The sequence below is a fragment of the Bos grunniens genome, chromosome 3, assembly GCF_055505025.1.
Source record: "Bos grunniens cultivar Pamir isolate PY7600 chromosome 3, Bosgru_T2T1.0, whole genome shotgun sequence".
Lineage (NCBI taxonomy): Eukaryota > Metazoa > Chordata > Mammalia > Artiodactyla > Bovidae > Bos > Bos grunniens.
The window spans coordinates 72,098,015-72,116,777 of record NC_141167.1 but is presented as its reverse complement, the minus strand read 5'-3'; the positions used below and the strand labels follow the sequence as shown (position 1 = coordinate 72,116,777).

At 36.5% G+C, this 18,763-nt stretch overlaps 1 protein-coding gene across 8 annotated transcripts in view; it reads left to right on the top strand.

The window, feature by feature from the left end:
- ARHGAP29 (Rho GTPase activating protein 29) overlaps positions 1 to 18,763 on the top strand; it is an 82,499-nt gene that overhangs the window by 22,717 nt on the left and 41,019 nt on the right. For 4 of the 8 annotated variants that reach the window (XM_086391300.1, XM_086391302.1, XM_086391303.1 and 1 more), the window contains one exon: positions 11,338 to 11,472. The exons of the other annotated variants lie outside the window; for them this stretch is intronic. In XM_086391300.1, coding sequence (XP_086247426.1) covers positions 11,338 to 11,472 — 135 coding nt within the window. The remainder of the gene's footprint in view (positions 1 to 11,337; positions 11,473 to 18,763) is intronic. 8 annotated transcript variants of the gene reach the window in all.

The following is an 18,763-nucleotide window of genomic DNA, read 5'->3' as shown; positions in this document are numbered from 1 at the left end:
GAAGTTGTTATTTTAGCAAAATTTTACCTAGAAATAGGAATTCTTGGAATTCATTTGAATTCCCCTTCCTTAAATTGCCTTTGGGATGTGTAGCTTTCATGCAGTTATTTGATTTGAACCAGCAGATCACTTTCTAAGCAGTTTATACAAGTTGGTGCGATTCGTAATAAGGGATGGCAGAAAGAGCTCAGGAAAGAGAATCACACAATCTAGGTTCTAGACCCAGTTCTGCTATTGACTAGTTTTGGAATATGGCTTAAGTCATCTAATACTTTGTTAAAAATGAGGTGCTTACACCAGATGCTATTGATATTATAATTCTGATTTAAAAATTGATTGGAGTTGGAAATTCTACATTGTTCAGAATATTGAAAGTTCAGAGCTGAAGAAGACAGCTAAGTATTTGTATTCAAACTATATAACACATTTTAGAGGACATCTGGCTCCCACCAATTTATTGGGTTTTTTAATGTGAATTTTATGATAACTTTCTTAAATGTGATGTTAATGAAAATTTCCCAAGTGAGGATGTTACGCTCATATTGCAGTAGGTGTTGAACTGATTACAGAAAATTGTTGTTGTTCAGTCGCCAGGTTGTGTCTGCCTCTTCATAGCCTCGTGGACTGCAGTACACTAGGCTTCCCTGTCCCTCACCATTTCTTGGAGTTTGACCAAGTTCATGTAATGTCTGCCAAAGGACTCTTTGCCCCCTAACAGAGTTAAGATGTGTGTGCTCTTTGTCTCTACTGTTTTTATTTACAAACGAAAGCAGAGAGCTTAATGTGGGAGATCATAGGACTGTGAACACAGTTGCTTTTGATATAGGGTAAGTGATAGATTATTGGTCCTCTGTCCACTACGTATTTCCTAGAGGAGGTTATCCTGTGAGTTTTTTTTTGGGGCGTGGGGGGCTGTGCAGGATCTTTGTTGCTACACAAGCTTTCATCTAGTTGACGCGAGTGGAGGCTACTCTCTAGTTGTGGTGCACAGGCTTCTCATTGCTGTGGCTTCTCGTTGCAGAGCGTGGGCTTTAGGGTGCTCAGGCTTCAGAAGTTGTGGCTCGCGGGCTCTAGAGCACAGGCTCAATGGTTGTGGCACAGGGGCTTAGTTGCTCCGTGTATGTGGGATCTCCCTGGATCAGGGATCGAACCCATGTTTCCTGCATTGGCAGGCAAATTCTTTACCACTGAGCCATCAGGGAAGCCCCCTTAGTCTTATGTAAATAGCAGATGTGAAATTTGAAGTTTTAGATCTCTCTCCAGTGTCATTATGGTACATTATGAATAATTACAGGACAAAATTTGCATCTTATGTTAAAATGCTGAAGGCACGCTGTTATACGTATATCCCCTGTGTTTAAATATAGCACTGCAGATTAATGTATGTGCAGTACCAATTGAGGTTTATGTTGCCCCACTGAGAAATAGTGTATTCTGAATTCCAAAGATAAATGCTCTTCTAGTTTATACAGTAACCTTAAACTCTCCCTTTGTGATACACCTTCTCCATTCCCAAGTGAGCACCATGTGTGGAAGTTCGAAATTTGGAAATTTGAAGAAGCACAAGGCTTTTAATTGGGCTAGAAAGAATAGTGCACATTGCTTACTTTGTCTAGTACTCGGTGCTTGGAAGTGTCCATTGCCATTATAACATACATTTGAAGAAAAAAATGGGCAGTTAATCTAATAGTTATAGATTTTTTCATTATGTAACTTTAAAAAATGGATTTTAATAAAATTTTACTATTGTGACAATGGTGCCCTGTTTTTCTGTCTGTTTTTTAAATAGGTTAGGAAGGAAGATAAAACTTCATCATCAGTTTCAGATGAAGTTCTCTAATTGTTAAAAATGATTTCTAGTTAAGACTGTTTTTATCACTTTTAATTTGTAAAAATATAACTGGTCTCATAAGTGACAGCTTTTGATGAATTCTGAGTCCCAAATTTAACAGAACTGTAGTCAGAAGTGGTATGTGAACATTCTAAAGCAAACCTTACTGAAAGAAGGAATTAAGTAAAAATTTTAATGTCATTAAATACTATGTTCTGTTGTGAGAGGGAAGTTCTGTATAAACTTTCAAAATCTGAATTGAAATCTTGTGGATTACCCCATTTTTTACACAGGAGGGTGTGTAAATTTATTTAGGCAACTTACAGTGAGTATTAATTTTACCATTGTTGGCTAGTATTTTACTTTCAACCTTTATAGTGTGCAAGAAATTTTGTGAAATAGTGGAAACATAAGTTGCTAGTCCTCCTATTGTGTTTGTCAGAAGTAAACCTCTCTAGAAGTGATTTCTAATCGTTATCGTTTAGGAAAAGCTAATACGGATGTTAATAGGTTCAGGCTTAGTGTCTAGAAGGTACAAAATGAATCTTTGGGGAATGAAGTATGAAATACAGGTAGCTCATTTATTACACATGTGCCAGCTTTAGGAGATTGCTTTCCTCTTCTGCACTTACCTAGTATGGCTTACATAATTGAACCTCATTTGTAATAGTAACTGGCATATTCAACTGGAAGTTGAAGCCTGTTAAATCAGATTGCAGAGTATACCTGTCATTAAGCTATAACTTTTTTAACCATGTTGATTGTCGTGGTGACTAAGAACATAAATTCTAGAGCCAGAGCCCTGAGGTGGAATTCTCATTCTGCCACTATTTGTATATAACCCTGGGCAAGTTACCAGTATTCTCTTCCTCAGTTTCACATCTCCTAAAATAAGATAGTAGTAACTACATTATTGGGTCATTGTGAAAATTAAATGAGTTCATACTTCATATATGTAAGGCTCATAGAATAAGTCTTTTAAAATGTCAACTGTAACTATTTTTACAATCCCCAAGTGATTGGATAATGAAAGTTGCTGTTAAGGCTTCACTTTTATCCTGTAAATTCAGAAGTCATTTCAGAAAACACAAAAGTGAGTTTCCTTGTGATAAGTTCTGAAAACTTTTCCCCTCCTCCTTGTTTTCATTGCTTTCCCAGAGAGGTTAAACTGAATTAATAAGACTGAGTTAAAAAATTATTGTCAGTTTTTATTTTTTTAAATCAAGGAAAACACCATGGCCTTTTCACTTATTTATTTACCTAAGTATTTCCATGAAGTGTTTGCATTATAAACACTGTGCTATTGTGTTAATGCATGAGAACCAAAAAGTGGGACTGGCTAATCTGTTCTCACTTGATAAGCGGAGTGAAGCAGAAAATAAACGGCACAAATGAAAGAAACAATAAATTAAAATTCACGTTACCATATAGGGATGGTAGATAAGCAAATGCTGGGATATAGGAGTTTTACTCTTTTATATAGCTGGTATTAAAACTGATTGAACCTTATAATATTTGCATATTTAATACCTTTGTACTATAATTTAAATGTTATTACATTTATAATATGGCCACTATAAAACTTAAAAATTATCTTATATGACTAAATTAAATACTGTAATTTACTTGGTAGGTATAGAAATACTTTTATAAAATATATTCTTAATTATTTTATTTCTAAGTGGTTTGCTAATTTAGATTTTACATATAAAATTAAATTAAAATTTAACTGTAATATCTCTTTTTCATTAAAATATTGTGGAACCATACTATAATTTGTTACTGAGTGTAATTCTGTGTGGGACAAATCTGTTTTCAAAGGTATTTAGTTTGAATGGCTTTCAGATTTAATAGTAATGATAGTTTGCATATATTAAGACTATAAAACACTTTTGTTTCTGTCAATTTATTTGATATTCACAACAAACTTATAAGGTAACTTGAATGAAATAATGATGAATCTGAGGTTAGAGAAACTGAGTTTTGTATATGGTCATTTCAGGGAAGTGGCAGATTAAGCATTGTAATGGAAGTTTGATTTAAATCTATTGTTTTCTACCACACCAATCAGCCGCATACCTTTCTTCTGTATTGAAAAAAAAGTAAAAGTAGTTCAGCTGTGTCCAGCTCTTTGCCATGGACTACCCCTGGACTGTAGTCTGCCAGGCTCTTCTGTCGATGAAATTCTCCAGGCAAAAATACTGGAGTTGGTTGCTATTCCCCTCTCCAGGGGAATCCTCCCAACCCAGAGATCGAACTCAGGTCTCCCGCATTGCAGGCAGATTCTTTACCGTCTGAGCCACCAGGGAAGCCACTGGGGAAGAACAGTTACTGTCTTTTTTTGCTTAGCTCATTATTACTGCTTTTGATGGTTTGGAGATATTTAGTGTTGGTGAAGGAGCTGCCTAAACGTAAAACTTTCTGAAAAAATAAAAGTTCAAGAAGCTTTTGCTTCATAAAAATAACTTGAGATAGCTTTATTCTCCTATAATGAAAAAGAACATTGGAACATTTTTTAAAATTATAAAACATAATTAAGGGCTTGCTATTTTATAACGTTCCAGCTGAAATATTATCAGAATATTCTCATGTCCTAGTAGTTATAGTTAAACTCATCTACTCAAATACATAGGGGAGTTTATGAATCTTTGTACGTAAGGCTTTTTAAATTATCATGTTCATTTCCATTGATTATTATACTTCAGAGATGTGTTCAGTCACAGAAAATAGGAATTATTTATAGAGTAATTTGAGATATTTCTGAAATTTCTTTTTTTTTTAATTAATTTTATTTTATTTTTAAACTTTACATAATTGTATTAGTTTTGCCAAATATCAAAATGAATCCACCACAGGTATACATGTGTTCCCCATCCTGAACCCTCCTCCCTCCTCCCTCCCCATACCATCCCTCTGGGTCGTCCCAGTGCACCAGCCCCAAGCATCCAGTATCGTGCATTGAAGCTGGACTGGCATCTCGTTTCATACATGATATTTTACATGTTTCAATGCCATTCTCCCAAATCTTCCCACCCTCTCCCTCTCCCACAGAGTCCATAAGACTGTTCTATACGTCAGTGTCTCTTTTGCTATCTCGTATACAGGGTTATCGTTACCATCTTTCTAAATTCCATATATATGCGTTAGTATACTGTATTGGTGTTTTTCCTTCTGGCTTACTTCACTCTGTATAATAGGCTCCAGTTTCATCCACCTCATTAGAACTGATTCAAATGTATTCTTTTTAATGGCTGAGTAATACTCCATTGTGTATATGTACCACAGCTTTCTTATCCATTCATCTGCTGATGGACATCTAGGTTGCTTCCATGTCCTGGCTATTATAAACAGTGCTGCGATGAACATTGGGGTACACGTGTCTCTTTCCCTTCTGGTTTCCTCAGTGTGTATGCCCAGCAGTGGGATTGCTGGATCATAAGGCAGTTCTATTTCCAGTTTTTTAAGGAATCTCCACACTGTTCTCCATAGTGGCTGTACTAGTTTGCATTCCCACCAACAGTGTAAGAGGGTTCCCTTTTCTCCACACCCTCTCCAGTATTTATTATTTGTAGACTTTTGGATTGCAGCCATTCTGACTGGTGTGAAATGGTACCTCATAGTGGTTTTGATTTGCATTTCTCTGATAATGAGTGATGTTGAGCATCTTTTCATGTGTTTGTTAGCCATCTGTCTTCTTTGGAGAAATGTCTATTTAGATCTTTGGCCCATTTTTTGATTGGGTCATTTATTTTTCTAGAGTTGAGCTGTAGGAGTTGCTTGTATATTTTTGAGATTAGTTGTTTGTCGGTTGCTTCATTTGCTATTATTTTCTCCCATTCTGAAGGCTGTCTTTTCACCTTGCTAATAGTTTCCTTTGATGTGCAGAAGCTTTTAAGTTTAATTAGGTCCCATTTGTTTATTTTTGCTTTTATTTCCAATATTCTGGGAGGTGGGTCATAGAGGATCCTGCTGTGATGTATGTCAGAGAGTGTTTTGCCTATGTTCTCCTCTAGGAGTTTTATAGTTTCTGGTCTTACGTTGAGATCTTTAATCCATTTTTGAGTTTATTTTTGTATATGGTGTTAGAAAGTGTTCTAGTTTCATTCTTTTACAAGTGGTTGACCAGATTTCCCAGCACCACTTGTTAAAGAGAAGGAAATGAATACTGAATAACTCAGTTACTGTCTTTCAGTATTTTGCTTTAAAACAACTTCAGTATATGTTTATAAGGGCTTCCATGTAGGAAAAAAGGGATTTCAAATTGGTAGAACATCTATGTTGACACTTATAGGAATGTTCTGCACTGGTTTTTAAGAAAAATTATAGTAGTCATTCTCAGGCCCCTCTATGCTGTTAAAAATTATTAAGAATCCTGAAGAGTTTTTGTTTCTGTGGGCTGTATCTGTTACTATATACTGTAAACTAAGAACATTGAAAAATATATAATAATATGTTTTTAAAACATATGAAACACTAATAATAATTTTTAAATATATTAATAAACATAATAATTTTGAAATATATTTATTTCCACATAGTTAATTTCCTTGACTCTGAGAAAGCCAGAATTTATTACCTTGGTTTATTTAGGCATTTAAACCATTAGTATTATGTGCATACGTGCTAAGTCGCCTCAGTTGTATCCGACTCTTTGTGACCCTATGGACTGTAGCCCACCAGGCTCCTCTGTCCATGGACTTTCCTAGCAAGAATACTGGAGTGGGTTGCCATTTCCTTCTCTGAGGATCTTCCTGACTTAGGGACTGAATTCGGATCTCCTGCATTTGGAGCAAGTTCTTTACCACTAGCGTCACCTGGGAAACCTTCTTGTTTAATATCCAATATTCATTTTGAATATTGACCATTCTTCAGATCAGATCAGATCAGTCGTGCAGTCGTGTCTGACTCTTTGCGACCCCATGAATTGCAGCACGCCAGGCCTCCCTGTCCATCACCAACTCCCGGAGTTCACTGAGACTCACGTTCATCGAGTCAGTGATGCCATCCAGCCATCTCATCCTCTGTCGTCCTCTTCTCTTCCTGCCCCCGATCCCTCCCAGCATCAGAGTCTTTTCCAGTAAGTCAGCTCTTCGCATGAGGTGGCCAAAGTACTGGAGTTTCAGCTTTAGCATCATTCCTTCCAAAGAAATCCCAGGGCTGATCTCCTTCAGAATGGACTGGTTGGATCTCCTTGCAGTCCAAGGGACTCTTAAGAGTCTTCTCCAACACCACAGTTCAAAAGCATCAATTCTTCGGCGCTCAGCCTTCTTCACAGTCCAACTCTCACATCCATACATGACCACAGGAAAAACCATAGCCTGGACTAGACGAACCTTTGTTGGCAAAGTAATGTCTCTGCTTTTGAATATGCTATCTAGGTAGATCATAACTTTCCTTCCAAGGAGTAAGCGTCTTTTAATTTCATGGCTGCAGTCACCATCTGTAGTGATTTTGGAGCCCAGAAAAATGAAGTCTGACACTGTTTCCACTGTTTCTCCATCTATTTCCCATGAAGTGGTGGGACCGGATGCCATGATCTTCGTTTTCTGAATGTTGAGCTTTAAGCCAACTTTTTCACTCTCCACTTTCACTTTCATCAAGAGGCTTTTGAGTTCCTCTTCACTTTCTGCCATAAGGGTGGTGTCATCTGCATATCTGAGGTTATTGATATTTCTCCCGGCAATCTTGATTCCAGCTTGTGCTTCTTCCAGTCCAGCATTTCTCATGATGTACTCTGCATAGAAGTTAAATAAGCAGGGTGACAATATACAGCCTTGACGTACTCCTTTTCCTATTTGGAACCAGTCTGTTGTTCCATGTCCAGTTCTAACTGTTGCTTCCTGACCTGCATACAGATTTCTCAAGAGGCAGATCAGGTGGTCTGGTATTCCCATCTCTTTCAGAATTTTCCACAGTTTATTGTGATCCACAGAGTCAAAGGCTTTGGCATAGTCAATAAAGCAGAAATAGATGTTTTTCTGGAACTCTCTTGCTTTTTCCATGATCCAGTGGATGTTGGCAATTTGATCTCTGGTTCCTCTGCCTTTTCTAAAACCAGCTTGAACAGAGGATTCTTGCTGACCCACAAAGATCAAGCTCTTTTTCCTGAGACCTCAAAATAAGACAAATTATTTTTACCTACTGTTTCCTAAGTATGTTAATATCTGTAGAAATTAATCTGAAACAGCACAGTAGGGGATAGAAATGACTGGCTTTCCTTTCTCTCTTTTTTTCTGGGGTCGGGGGAGTGCCATGCTGGCTCCCACCATCCACCATCCAGTTATGCAGTTGTTCACTTTCAGGGTACGTGTAGAGCAATATCAGCATTGTTAACCTGAAGTGTCACTGAAAACTTTATCAACTGGAGTCCAGTGCTTATGTGCATTTCCTTTGCCTTTAACGTTATACTCTCCACTCATTTCCAAAGCTACTTAAGCCACACCTAATCTCTTGGGTTTATCTATTAAAATTTTTGGATGAATGAGTAGAATTTTTACTGAAGGCACTCTATTCTCTCTCCTCCCATCACTACCTGAACTATTCTTCTTTACCTCTACCTGGGATACTTTTTGCCCTAATATACCCAGCTCCCCACCTTGCCTGCTCCTTTTATACTCGTTATTTCTTGCTCTTGATAATACTGTTAATGAACAGATTGTTTGACAGATAATAGTAGAATTTTCTTTTGTTTTTTCATCCTGTAGATTTTCTTTCTAGTGGCTGTCTTTTAATATTTCTTTAAATAGTTGCATAATTATAAAACACGTCTTTAAAAGTGTTTTTTAAAGCTTTTAATATTTCAGTAGGGAGACAGTATAATGTTAAGAGCTTAGCTTTTAGAATTATACAAACCCGGGTTCACATTCTGACTTGGTGAACCTAGATGTGCCTCAGTTCTCTCATATATACAATGGAAATTTTTTAAATTATCTACCTAATAGAATTGATATGAAAACTAAATGAGGTGATAGGCTTTAAGTGCTTTTAACAGTGCCTAGCACATAACGAAATGGCAACCCACTCCAGTGTTCTTGCCTGGAGAATCCCAGGGACGGGGGAGCCTGGTGGGCTACCATCTGTGGGGTCGCACAGAGTCGGACACAACTGAAGCGACTTAGCAGCAGCAGCAGCACATAAGGAAGCATTTAACAAATGTGCCATTATTAAACACCAGTGCTATATATAAGGTTATAGAAATGAACATTACATCAGAGTATTGTATTTCAGGTGGTTGTCTTTTCAAAGTTTTGAGGATTACTTAAGGGATTTTAAAGGTTAAAGTGACTATACTTTCTGGTTTGCCAGGCATGGTGATCCAGAAACATGCCTGTTTAGTGGGAAGTGCCCCCCTTTTCACTTACTAGAGTATTTTGGTTTGAAAGATAAATTATATGGTCACCTTATTTCCAGGGGTTATAAAAGATTGTCTGTATGTCTTTGACCAGGGATACTATAATGCTCAAAATTCTCCAAGCCAGGCTTCAGCAATATGTGAACCGTGAACTTCCTGATGTTCAAGCTGGTTTTAGAAAAGGCAGAGGAACCAGAGATCAAATTGCCAACATCCGCTGGATCATGGAAAAAGCAAGAGAGTTCCAGAAAAACATCTATTTCTGCTTTATTGACTATGCCAAAGCCTTTGACTCTGTGGATCACAATAAACTGTGGAAAATTCTGAAAGAGATGGGAATACCAGACCACCTGATCTGCCTCTTGAGAAATCTGTATGCAGGTCAGGAAGCAACAGTTAGAACTGGACATGGAACAACAGACTGGTTCCAAATAGGAAAAGGAGTACGTCAAGGCTGTATATTGTCACCCTGCTTATTTAACTTCTATGCAGAGTACATCATGAGAAATGCTGGACTGGAAGAAGCACAAGCTGGAATCAAGATTGCCGGGAGAAATATCAATAACCTCAGATATGCAGATGACACCACCCTTATGGCAGAAAGTGAAGAGGAACTCAAAAGCCTCTTGATGAAAGTGAAAGTGGAGAGTGAAAAAGTTGGCTTAAAGCTCAACATTCAGAAAACGAAGATCATGGCATCCGGTCCCACCACTTCATGGGAAATAGATGGGGAAACAGTGGAAACAGTGTCAGACTTTATTTTTCTGGGCTCCAAAATCACTACAGATGGTGACTGCAGCCATGAAATTAAAAGACGCTTACTCCTTGGAAGGAAAGTTATGACCTACCTAGATAGCATATTCAAAAGCAGAGACATTATTTTGCCAACAAAGGTTCGTCTAGTCCAGGCTATGGTTTTTCCTGTGGTCATGTATGGATGTGAGAGTTGGACTGTGAAGAAGGCTGAGCGCCGAAGAATTGATGCTTTTGAACTGTGGTGTTGGAGAAGACTCTTAAGAGTCCCTTGGACTGCAAGGAGATCCAACCAGTCCATTCTGAAGGAGATCAGCCCTGGGATTTCTTTGGAAGGAATGATACTAAGGCTGAAACTCCAGTATTTTGGCCACCTCATGCGAAGAGTTGACTCATTGGAAAAGACTCTGATGCTGGGAGGGATTGGGGGCGGGAGGAGAAGGGGACGACAGAGGATGAGATGGCTGGATGGCATCACTGACTCAATGAACGTGAGTCTCAGTGAACTCCAGGAGTTGGTGATGGACAGGGAGGCCTGGCGTGCTGCAATTCATGGGGTCGCAAAGAGTCAGACATGACTGAGCGACTGAACTGAACTGAAGTATAAATGTCTAAGCAGGCAGGTGTGCACTGGGAAGGAAGCATGCCTAAAAGAGCACAGTGCTGCTCTGTTTCAGCTGCTTATGGCCAAGGAGGATATGGGCCTGGTATAACCACATTTTGATTTTTCAAGAGTAGGCATAAATCTGGAGTTCTTGTAATGATCCCCCAGTTTTTCATCATTGGCAGTTAACTCAATTTTTCTAAAAGTGTAAAATTTCATTGAACCATATAAAGATCTATGCATTTTATTGTATGTAAATTATATCAGTTTTTAAAATATATAGGTGAAATGGAGGTACTTACATATATGCCTGTGAGTTGCTCATTTCTGATATCTGATAGTAGCTTAATGAAGAGTCAATTCTTACGTGGTAACTTAACATGTAAGTGCCATTTCATATGAGTTAATATTTCAGACATTTATAGGGCTTTAACTGATACAATATGTATTTAAAAGTATATTAATAAAAACTGAAAGACAGGAAAAACTTATAAAGTTGCCTCAAGGGAAATCTGGAAAGCACATTTAGACTGAGAAAACTGCAAAAGGTTAGTGCCTAAGTTGACTCTATGAGTGCTTTTGAAATCTTTAGTGAATTAAAATGATTATGGATTTTTTGAAGGCTAAATGAGTTACATGTAATTGCAGTGGTGAAAATAAAAGTGAACATACTGTAGGCAAAAATTTTGGAGCCACTGCTTCTGTTTAAAATGTGCTCCCAAATGATCTTTCATGGTTTATTTAGACTCTTGTAACGTGGTTTGGGAAACAAATTAAAAAATTTTTTTTTCCTTTAAGAGTGTTTTAAAGAAGTCATTCATATACGTCTTGATGAACTTCTTCGTGTTTTAAAGTCTGTAATGAATAAACATCAGAACCTCAATTCTGTCGATCTTCAAAATGCTGCAGAAATGCTTATCGCAAAAGTGAAAGGTAAGAAAGACACTATTAACCATGGGTTGGCATGAGCAAAAAGGATCCACGTGATATATTTTGGTTCATAATGTCTGTGGAGCCATCTCTCATGGCGCATGTATGATGTGTATCAGTAGGAGTCATACACACTTTGATATTTAAATATTCCTAAGTCACCCTGGAGAAGGGAATGGCAATCCACTCCAGTATTCTTGCCTGGAGAATTCCATGGACAGAGGAGCCTGGTGGGCTACAGTCCATGGAGTTGCAAAGAGTCGGACATGTCTAAGCAACTAACACACTAAGTCACACCTAAAAGTCTCTTTGTCTTAAAAATTAAACTTTATTTGTCAGGAAACACTCTAAAAATACTAAGTGAAATTAACTAAACAACTGACGTTTAAAATTTTTGAGTTTTTTGAAAGTATGTATGCTCTTTTGAAATAAGTTACTGGCGCACAAAAAGTCTTTGTTATCTGAGGACAATTGATACTGGAAAATGGCCATTTGTAGTGACTCCACTTAAAGGGGGGAAACAAATGGAAAAATTAGACTTAATTGGTACCTTATTTTAAAATGTGGATAAATGAAACTAAAATTGTAGAATAAGTTTATCATATATGTGTATATAAATGTGTATATATATTACATGTGCTAAAAGAAATAAGAATTAGGACATTATCCTTTGATGAAATAATTTGAACCAAAAATTGTTAAAATCTATTATTCTAGGCTGCATTATATAAAGATTGAGAAAAATGAGACTAGAGACAAAGGAGTTCAGTTAGGAGATTATTGGAAATAATGGGCTAGATGAGGGTTGAATGTCTGAGCTAAGACAGAAGCTGGGGTATGGTAGAAGTAGAGTGTGGCTATTACAGAAGAGGAGGTGGCTGTTGATTTGATGGAACGTAGGACAGGTTGAGTGTTAGGGATTAAGCTGAAGTTTGAAGTTGAAGATGTAGTGGACTTGGATTATTGTTGACCTGTGAGTGTTAATGGAAGAGGATGACACCAACTCAGAGTGTGCAGACTGATTAGAGGACTGAGTGTGAGCTCCCAGGGACAGAGAGAAGGTGAGAAACACGAAAGTAGGTAGATTATCTGGAGAAAGATGTTATGGAATTTTAAAAATGTTAGGTTCTAAGAAGTGATTGTCAGTGTTAAATGTTAACCTGATAGGTAATGTGAATTCAAATAGTTTAACAATTTAGTTTAACAATAGTTTAACTCACTAAAAGTGAGTCACCATGGCTTGAGTAATGAAATGAGAGGCTTTTTTGGGGAGAGGGATTACCTGTCCAGAGTCTCAAAGGTCAGGTGAACATTAACTGGGCTAGGGCAGGGATTGGAACTGCAATTCTGGATGCTTGTCGAACTCTGGATGTGAAGAACATGATGTGATTGATATAGAGAGGGCAAAGGGCAAGTGTCAAGGAATTAGGCAGGAAGGGAAAATAAAAACCTTGTCAATACAATATAGTCCATGTACTTAAGAACTGCCTTCCCTTTTTATGTAGATTTATCCTGTTTGCGTGGTTCTCTTTTTTTCTGTATTTCAAGCACTAGAAAAATATAGATGGTTTCAAAGTGGATAGCTTCTGTTGTGACTCTTAAAAATGCTTAGTAACCAAATTTGTTTTAAAATAGATTGTCTATAAGCGCAATTTAATGTAAGTTAGAGTAATTAGTGTCTATAGATAGTAAAATTTCCATGCTTGCAAATAAGGACCACGGTTCATTCAATTGTTGTCAGTAGCTATTGTGTGTAGTCAGGATGTCCTGGGGAAGGAGGGTGTCTGTGTATGGTTGATGTCCACATTCCAGAAACAGACTGCAAGAAAGTGACCTCTCCACTGCTTTACAGATCTTTTTTCTTTGAGGTAAAGCAATTTTTTGAGTATTATTTCCCACTAAGAGTGTCTTTACCTTTGGAATTATTGTTACAGTCTTACTTTTGTGTTGGATGAAATTTAGAAGATTACTTTGTTGTTGGGGAATTTATTGTTTCAGTAGGACTCCACTTGCTCTGTTTCAGTAGGACTCCATGACGCTAGAAAACTAAAAATTATGTTTTCTTTGGTGTAAGTTTTAAGTTTCTAAATGACCCCCCTTATCTTATTGTTGAGGCCATCTAAAAATGTTATTGATACCTCAAATGAAAAATATTCAGTAACCTAGAAAACTGATGTCAAATTAGAGCTTATTTAATTCTTTCATTTAATCTTAATTTAGTTTTCAAACCATGGAAAGGCCAGGATTTGAAGTGTAGAAACCATTTTTGAATATCGTTGTTGTTTAGTTGTTCAGTGGTATCTGACTTCTTTGTGACCCCATCAACTGTAGTATGCCAGGCTCCTCTGTTCATGGAATTTCCCAGGCAAGAATACTGGAGTAGGTTGCCATTTCCTCCTCCAGGGGATCTTCCTGATCCAGGGATAGAACCTCAGTCTCCTAAGGATTCTTTACGTTTGAGCCACCTGGGAAGCCCTAAAGACAGTTAGATCAGGGAGGTATAATTTTGTTTGTGCTGCTCAGGGTGTGAATGCATGAAATCTATGCACTTCCTATGCATAGTCCTAACAGTTGCATTGGAATAAAATTGAAATCCTTTTAACTTCTCTTATTTTTTTATTTTAAATGTGGGATTTACCTTTTAATAACCTTACAAGAAAAATCCTTAGCTTTTCCCCATTCATTCTAATAGTGATTTGTATTTCCTGTGTCTTGTTTCCAAGCCGGAAGCTCAGTCTGACAAAATATTTGCAGTATGGTAAGAGAGATACAGCTTATTTGTGAAGTAGATGAAGACACCATAGCACTCAGTAATTTATTGTGTATGTAGTAGTTGTGTTTTCATCATTTACAAGCATTTTGGTAAACCTCATTTGTAATATAAAAGGACCATTTTTAAGGTTTTTCATGATCTGTATTTTGCCCTATATTTAAAAATTGGCAAACAAGAAAAATAAGTATCCAAAATTGTAGAAGCCTCACATGTTTTCTTTGTATTGAAACTTAATTTTTTAATAGGCAGTTCATTCACATGATTCATAGTGCAAACAGTATAAAAAGGTATTCAATCAGACCTTAGCTACCCATTCCTTTCCCTAGATAAGCAACAACTATTACTGGTTTTTTATGTATCTTTCTGGAGACATTACATATACAAAAGCAAATAACAATACGTTCTCTTTCTTATGCAAAGGTTAACAGTCTGCTCTTTGCTCATTGTTCTGAGTTAACTGTATATAAAAGGTCTTCTTTTGCTGTTATTTGTTTTTTCAAAGCTGCGTGATATTCTGTTATATTGATGTACTATAATTAATTTAACTAGTTCACTACTAATAGATGTTTGGATTGTTTCTAATTTTTTTATTACAAACAATGCTTCAATGAATATCTTGTGTATATTCCTAGGTGGGTAGTTACTAGAACAGAGCACACGTACATCTATGTTTTCTATATTGCTAACATCCTCCATAGCTTTTCTGTCCTTCTGATCGTCTTGCTGAAGAAGCTCATTTCATACACCTTTGCCAACAGAGCTGGTGACCAGACTTCGTTATCCAGTCTGGTAGCAAAAAAATGGTATCTCAGTATAGATTTGATTTGCATTTCCCTCATTTTGGGTATAGTTGAGTATCTTTTCATATGTTTCAGAGCCATTTGCACATCATTTTATGTGACTTGACTGTTGATTCAAATTTTTTTCTTGATGGTCTTTTTTTAGTACTGATTTATAGAAACTCTGTATAAGTGAAATTAGTCCTTAATCTTTGATATAAGTTGCAGGTTTTCTTTAGTTTGTTTTTATCTTTTGAGTTGCTTATTTTATTTTATTTTGCATCTATATCTCAATCTTTTGTATGTTTTTTGAGTATAAGGGAAGGATTTCCCTGCTTGGAGATTATAATAGCATTCGCCATTGTTTTTTCTTCTAATGTTTTCATGGTGTTATTTATTAAATTTAAATCTTTGGTACATTCTAGAGTATCTATGTTTCTGGCTAGTTTATTGAATAATTCCTATTTTCCCCATTGGTTTAAGATGCCATCTTTATCATAAATATACTACATTGTCACATATTTAATATCTGTTTCTAGAGTTTATTCAGGAGAAGGCAATGGCACCCCACTCCAGTACTCTTGGCTGGAAAATCCCATGGACGGAGGAGCCTGGTAGGCTGCAGTCCATGGGGTTGCTGAGGGTCGGACACGACTGAGCGACATCACTTTCACTTTTCACTTTCATGGATTGGGGAAGGAAATGGCAACCCACTCCAGTGTTCTTGCCTGGAGAATCCCAGGGATGGGGGAGTCTGGTGGGCTGCCGTCTGTGGGGTCGCAGAGAGTCAGACACGACTGAAGCGACTTAGCAGCAGCAGCATCAGAGGTTATTCTCTCCCCTTGATTTGTTTAGTTATGTGTCAATACCTTATTGTCTCCATTGTTTTATAGTGTTTTAATGTCTGATAGGGATAGCTCCTCTTTCCAATATTCTTTTTGTTCAGGATTTTATTTTTCCATAAGCACTTTTCAATTGATTTTTCCTAGTTCCAAAAAATATGTGCTAGTATTTTGAAGGTGATTTGAATTAAATTTAAATTAATTTATAATTAAATCTATAAACATAGATTATAGTTAATTTATAATTAAGTTTATAAATTAAATTAAGGAGCAATTTGTATATTCAGCATTTCTGAGAATATAGGATGCATGTAAGTTCTTCAGGTTGTCTTTTTTGTTTCTCAGAAGCAATGTGAAGTTTTCATTTTATAAATCCTAAAGCTTTTGGTTTGTGTTTTTGCAATTTTCCCCATGCATATAGTGAAAATTTTCTTCCATTGTATCTTTTAATTCAGCAGTTTTCAAACTTTGGCCTCTGATTTATGACATCACATTAATGAATTGTAGCCAGCATTTTTAAAATATGAAAGTGAATAGAAAAGAAGTTTAAGACTTAAGGATGTTTCAGAAACTTTAAAGATGTTATATAACTGTATATATAGTTATCTATTATATGTTTATGGTATACTTGGTCATGATGTGATGTGTATTTCTTTTTTTTAAAATTTTTTTATTGTTATTATTTTTTTTACTTTACAATATTGTATTGGTTTTGCCATACATCAACATGCATCCGCCACGGATGTACACGTGTTCCCCATCCTGAACCTCCCTCATACCATCCCTCTTCTCTTACCAAAGATTGGTTATTGTAAAATTGTTTGAAAGTTGCTGTTCTTGTAGAGTACATGTATGAAAACTATTCACGTGTTTTCTTAAAGAGATATTAAATGTGTTTTAGTGCTCATTGTTGTGACTTAATAGGGAACCCAAGGGAGATATTTAAACTTTGCGCAAAATTTTTTAAATTTGATTTTGAAGGTCAGCTAATAGAGAGGAGAGAGTGGAGACAGGCTAATTAATTAGCAGGTTGTTAAATAGTCCAGACTAGAAGTAAAATGTCGTCTTTGAACTAAGTCAGTGTCAATGGGAATGGGATGGAAGGAAAAAACTTTAGAGACATTTTTTTTTAATTTATGTTTGACTCCTTTATACAGAGTTGAATATAGTTGTAACAGATTGTATGACCTGAAAAGTCTAAAATATTTACTATCTAGCCCCTTACAGAAAAAGTTTTCCAACCCCTGCTAACCATTAAACTGGATGAAAAGTCAAATCCTAGTGAATTCAGTCATTATGTATTTATAGAGGTTTGGCAGTAAAGAAATGCTAAATTAGGATGATAGCTTTAAGGAGAAATACGGTAAATTTAATTTTTTACCATAGGAAAGATTTGGGTATGTTGTTAGTATCATAAGAAATGTCAGCTAGTGGGACCTAGGGGAGCAGAGGAGGGCAGAGGACCCTGGTGGACGACGGTCCATGGGGTTGCAGAGAGTCAGACATGACTGAGCACAAGCGCAAGCGGTGGTGGTACAGGGTTTTGGAGAATGCAGGAGGGAATGGGAAGACTTATTATTGGAAAGGAGCTGAAGATTATTCTTTGAAACCCTGGGCAGGAGCAAAAGAAGTGAAAGGATATTAGAGATATAGAGCTGTTTTGAAGTGGAGGCAAAGGCAGTAAGAGGAATTTACAATAGATGGCTATAACCTCATTTGAGTAGGGATGAAGTTAAGGACTGAAGATGGTTCAAATAATTGTCTTTTCACTACTTACAATTATTTTTTGAAGTTCCCCAGTCCTGTTTAGTGCTTTGAAAAATATATTTATAGGAAAGGAAGGACAATTACAGAATTCTGCCAAGTGTTATAAAGCATTTTTTTTCTTTTCTTTAAAGTCTAACATGTTAAAATTAGGAAATAGAAGTAGGCTTTACATTTTTTTCTGGTATTCCATTTTAAATTATGTTTGAAGTCTACTTTTTAGTGCAGTTTTTAAGACAGCATTATTGAGGTATAATTGACTTATAATAAACTGCACATATTTAAATTAAGGGTACAATCTGATCAATTTTGATATTCATACTCTTGTGAAACCATCACAGTCCAGGTGATGCATGCCCCTTGGTAATCCCTCCGTTTTGCACCTCTTTGCCCCCATGTGCACCAAGATTGATACAGTGTATTTTCATTGTGTTCAAAATACTTTCTAATCTAATTTCCCTTTTTCTTCTTTGATCCATGGGGTTATTTAGAAGTGTGTTAGTTTCCTAATATTTGAGGATTTTTACAGAGATTTTTATTGTTTAATCCCATCTAGCCACAGAACATATTTTGCTTGACTTGAATCCTTTTAAACCCAGAGACTGGTTTTATGGCCCATAATATAGTCCATCTTCATAAATTTACAATGTATGCTTGAAAAGAATGTGTGTTTTGCTGTCATTGGGTAGAGGTTCCTTAAATGTCCGTCTCATCCATGTGGCTGATAGTATGGTTGAAGGCTTTCATATCCTCTACTGATTTTCTGTCTACGGGTTCTGTCAATTACTGAGATAGGATTTTTGAAATTTCTGACTATAGTTGTGAATTTGTCTATTTCTCATTTCAATTCTGTTAGTTTTTGTTTCATACATTTTGAAGCTGTTAATTAGGTACATAAATGTATAAAATTATGTCCTCCTGATGAACTGACTCCATCATTATAAAATGGCCTTCTTTATCTCTGTTAGTTTCCTTTGCTCAGAAATCTGTGTGTGTTATGAGACAGTAAGTTTAGGACAGTTGTAGAGCTTACCACGTTTGTTTCTTGTATGTTAGGATTCTTGTTCTTTGTTGCTTGATAGCTAGTGTCTTGAAAACTGTTGTTTCATATATTTTGTATGGATTTCTTTCAGCTG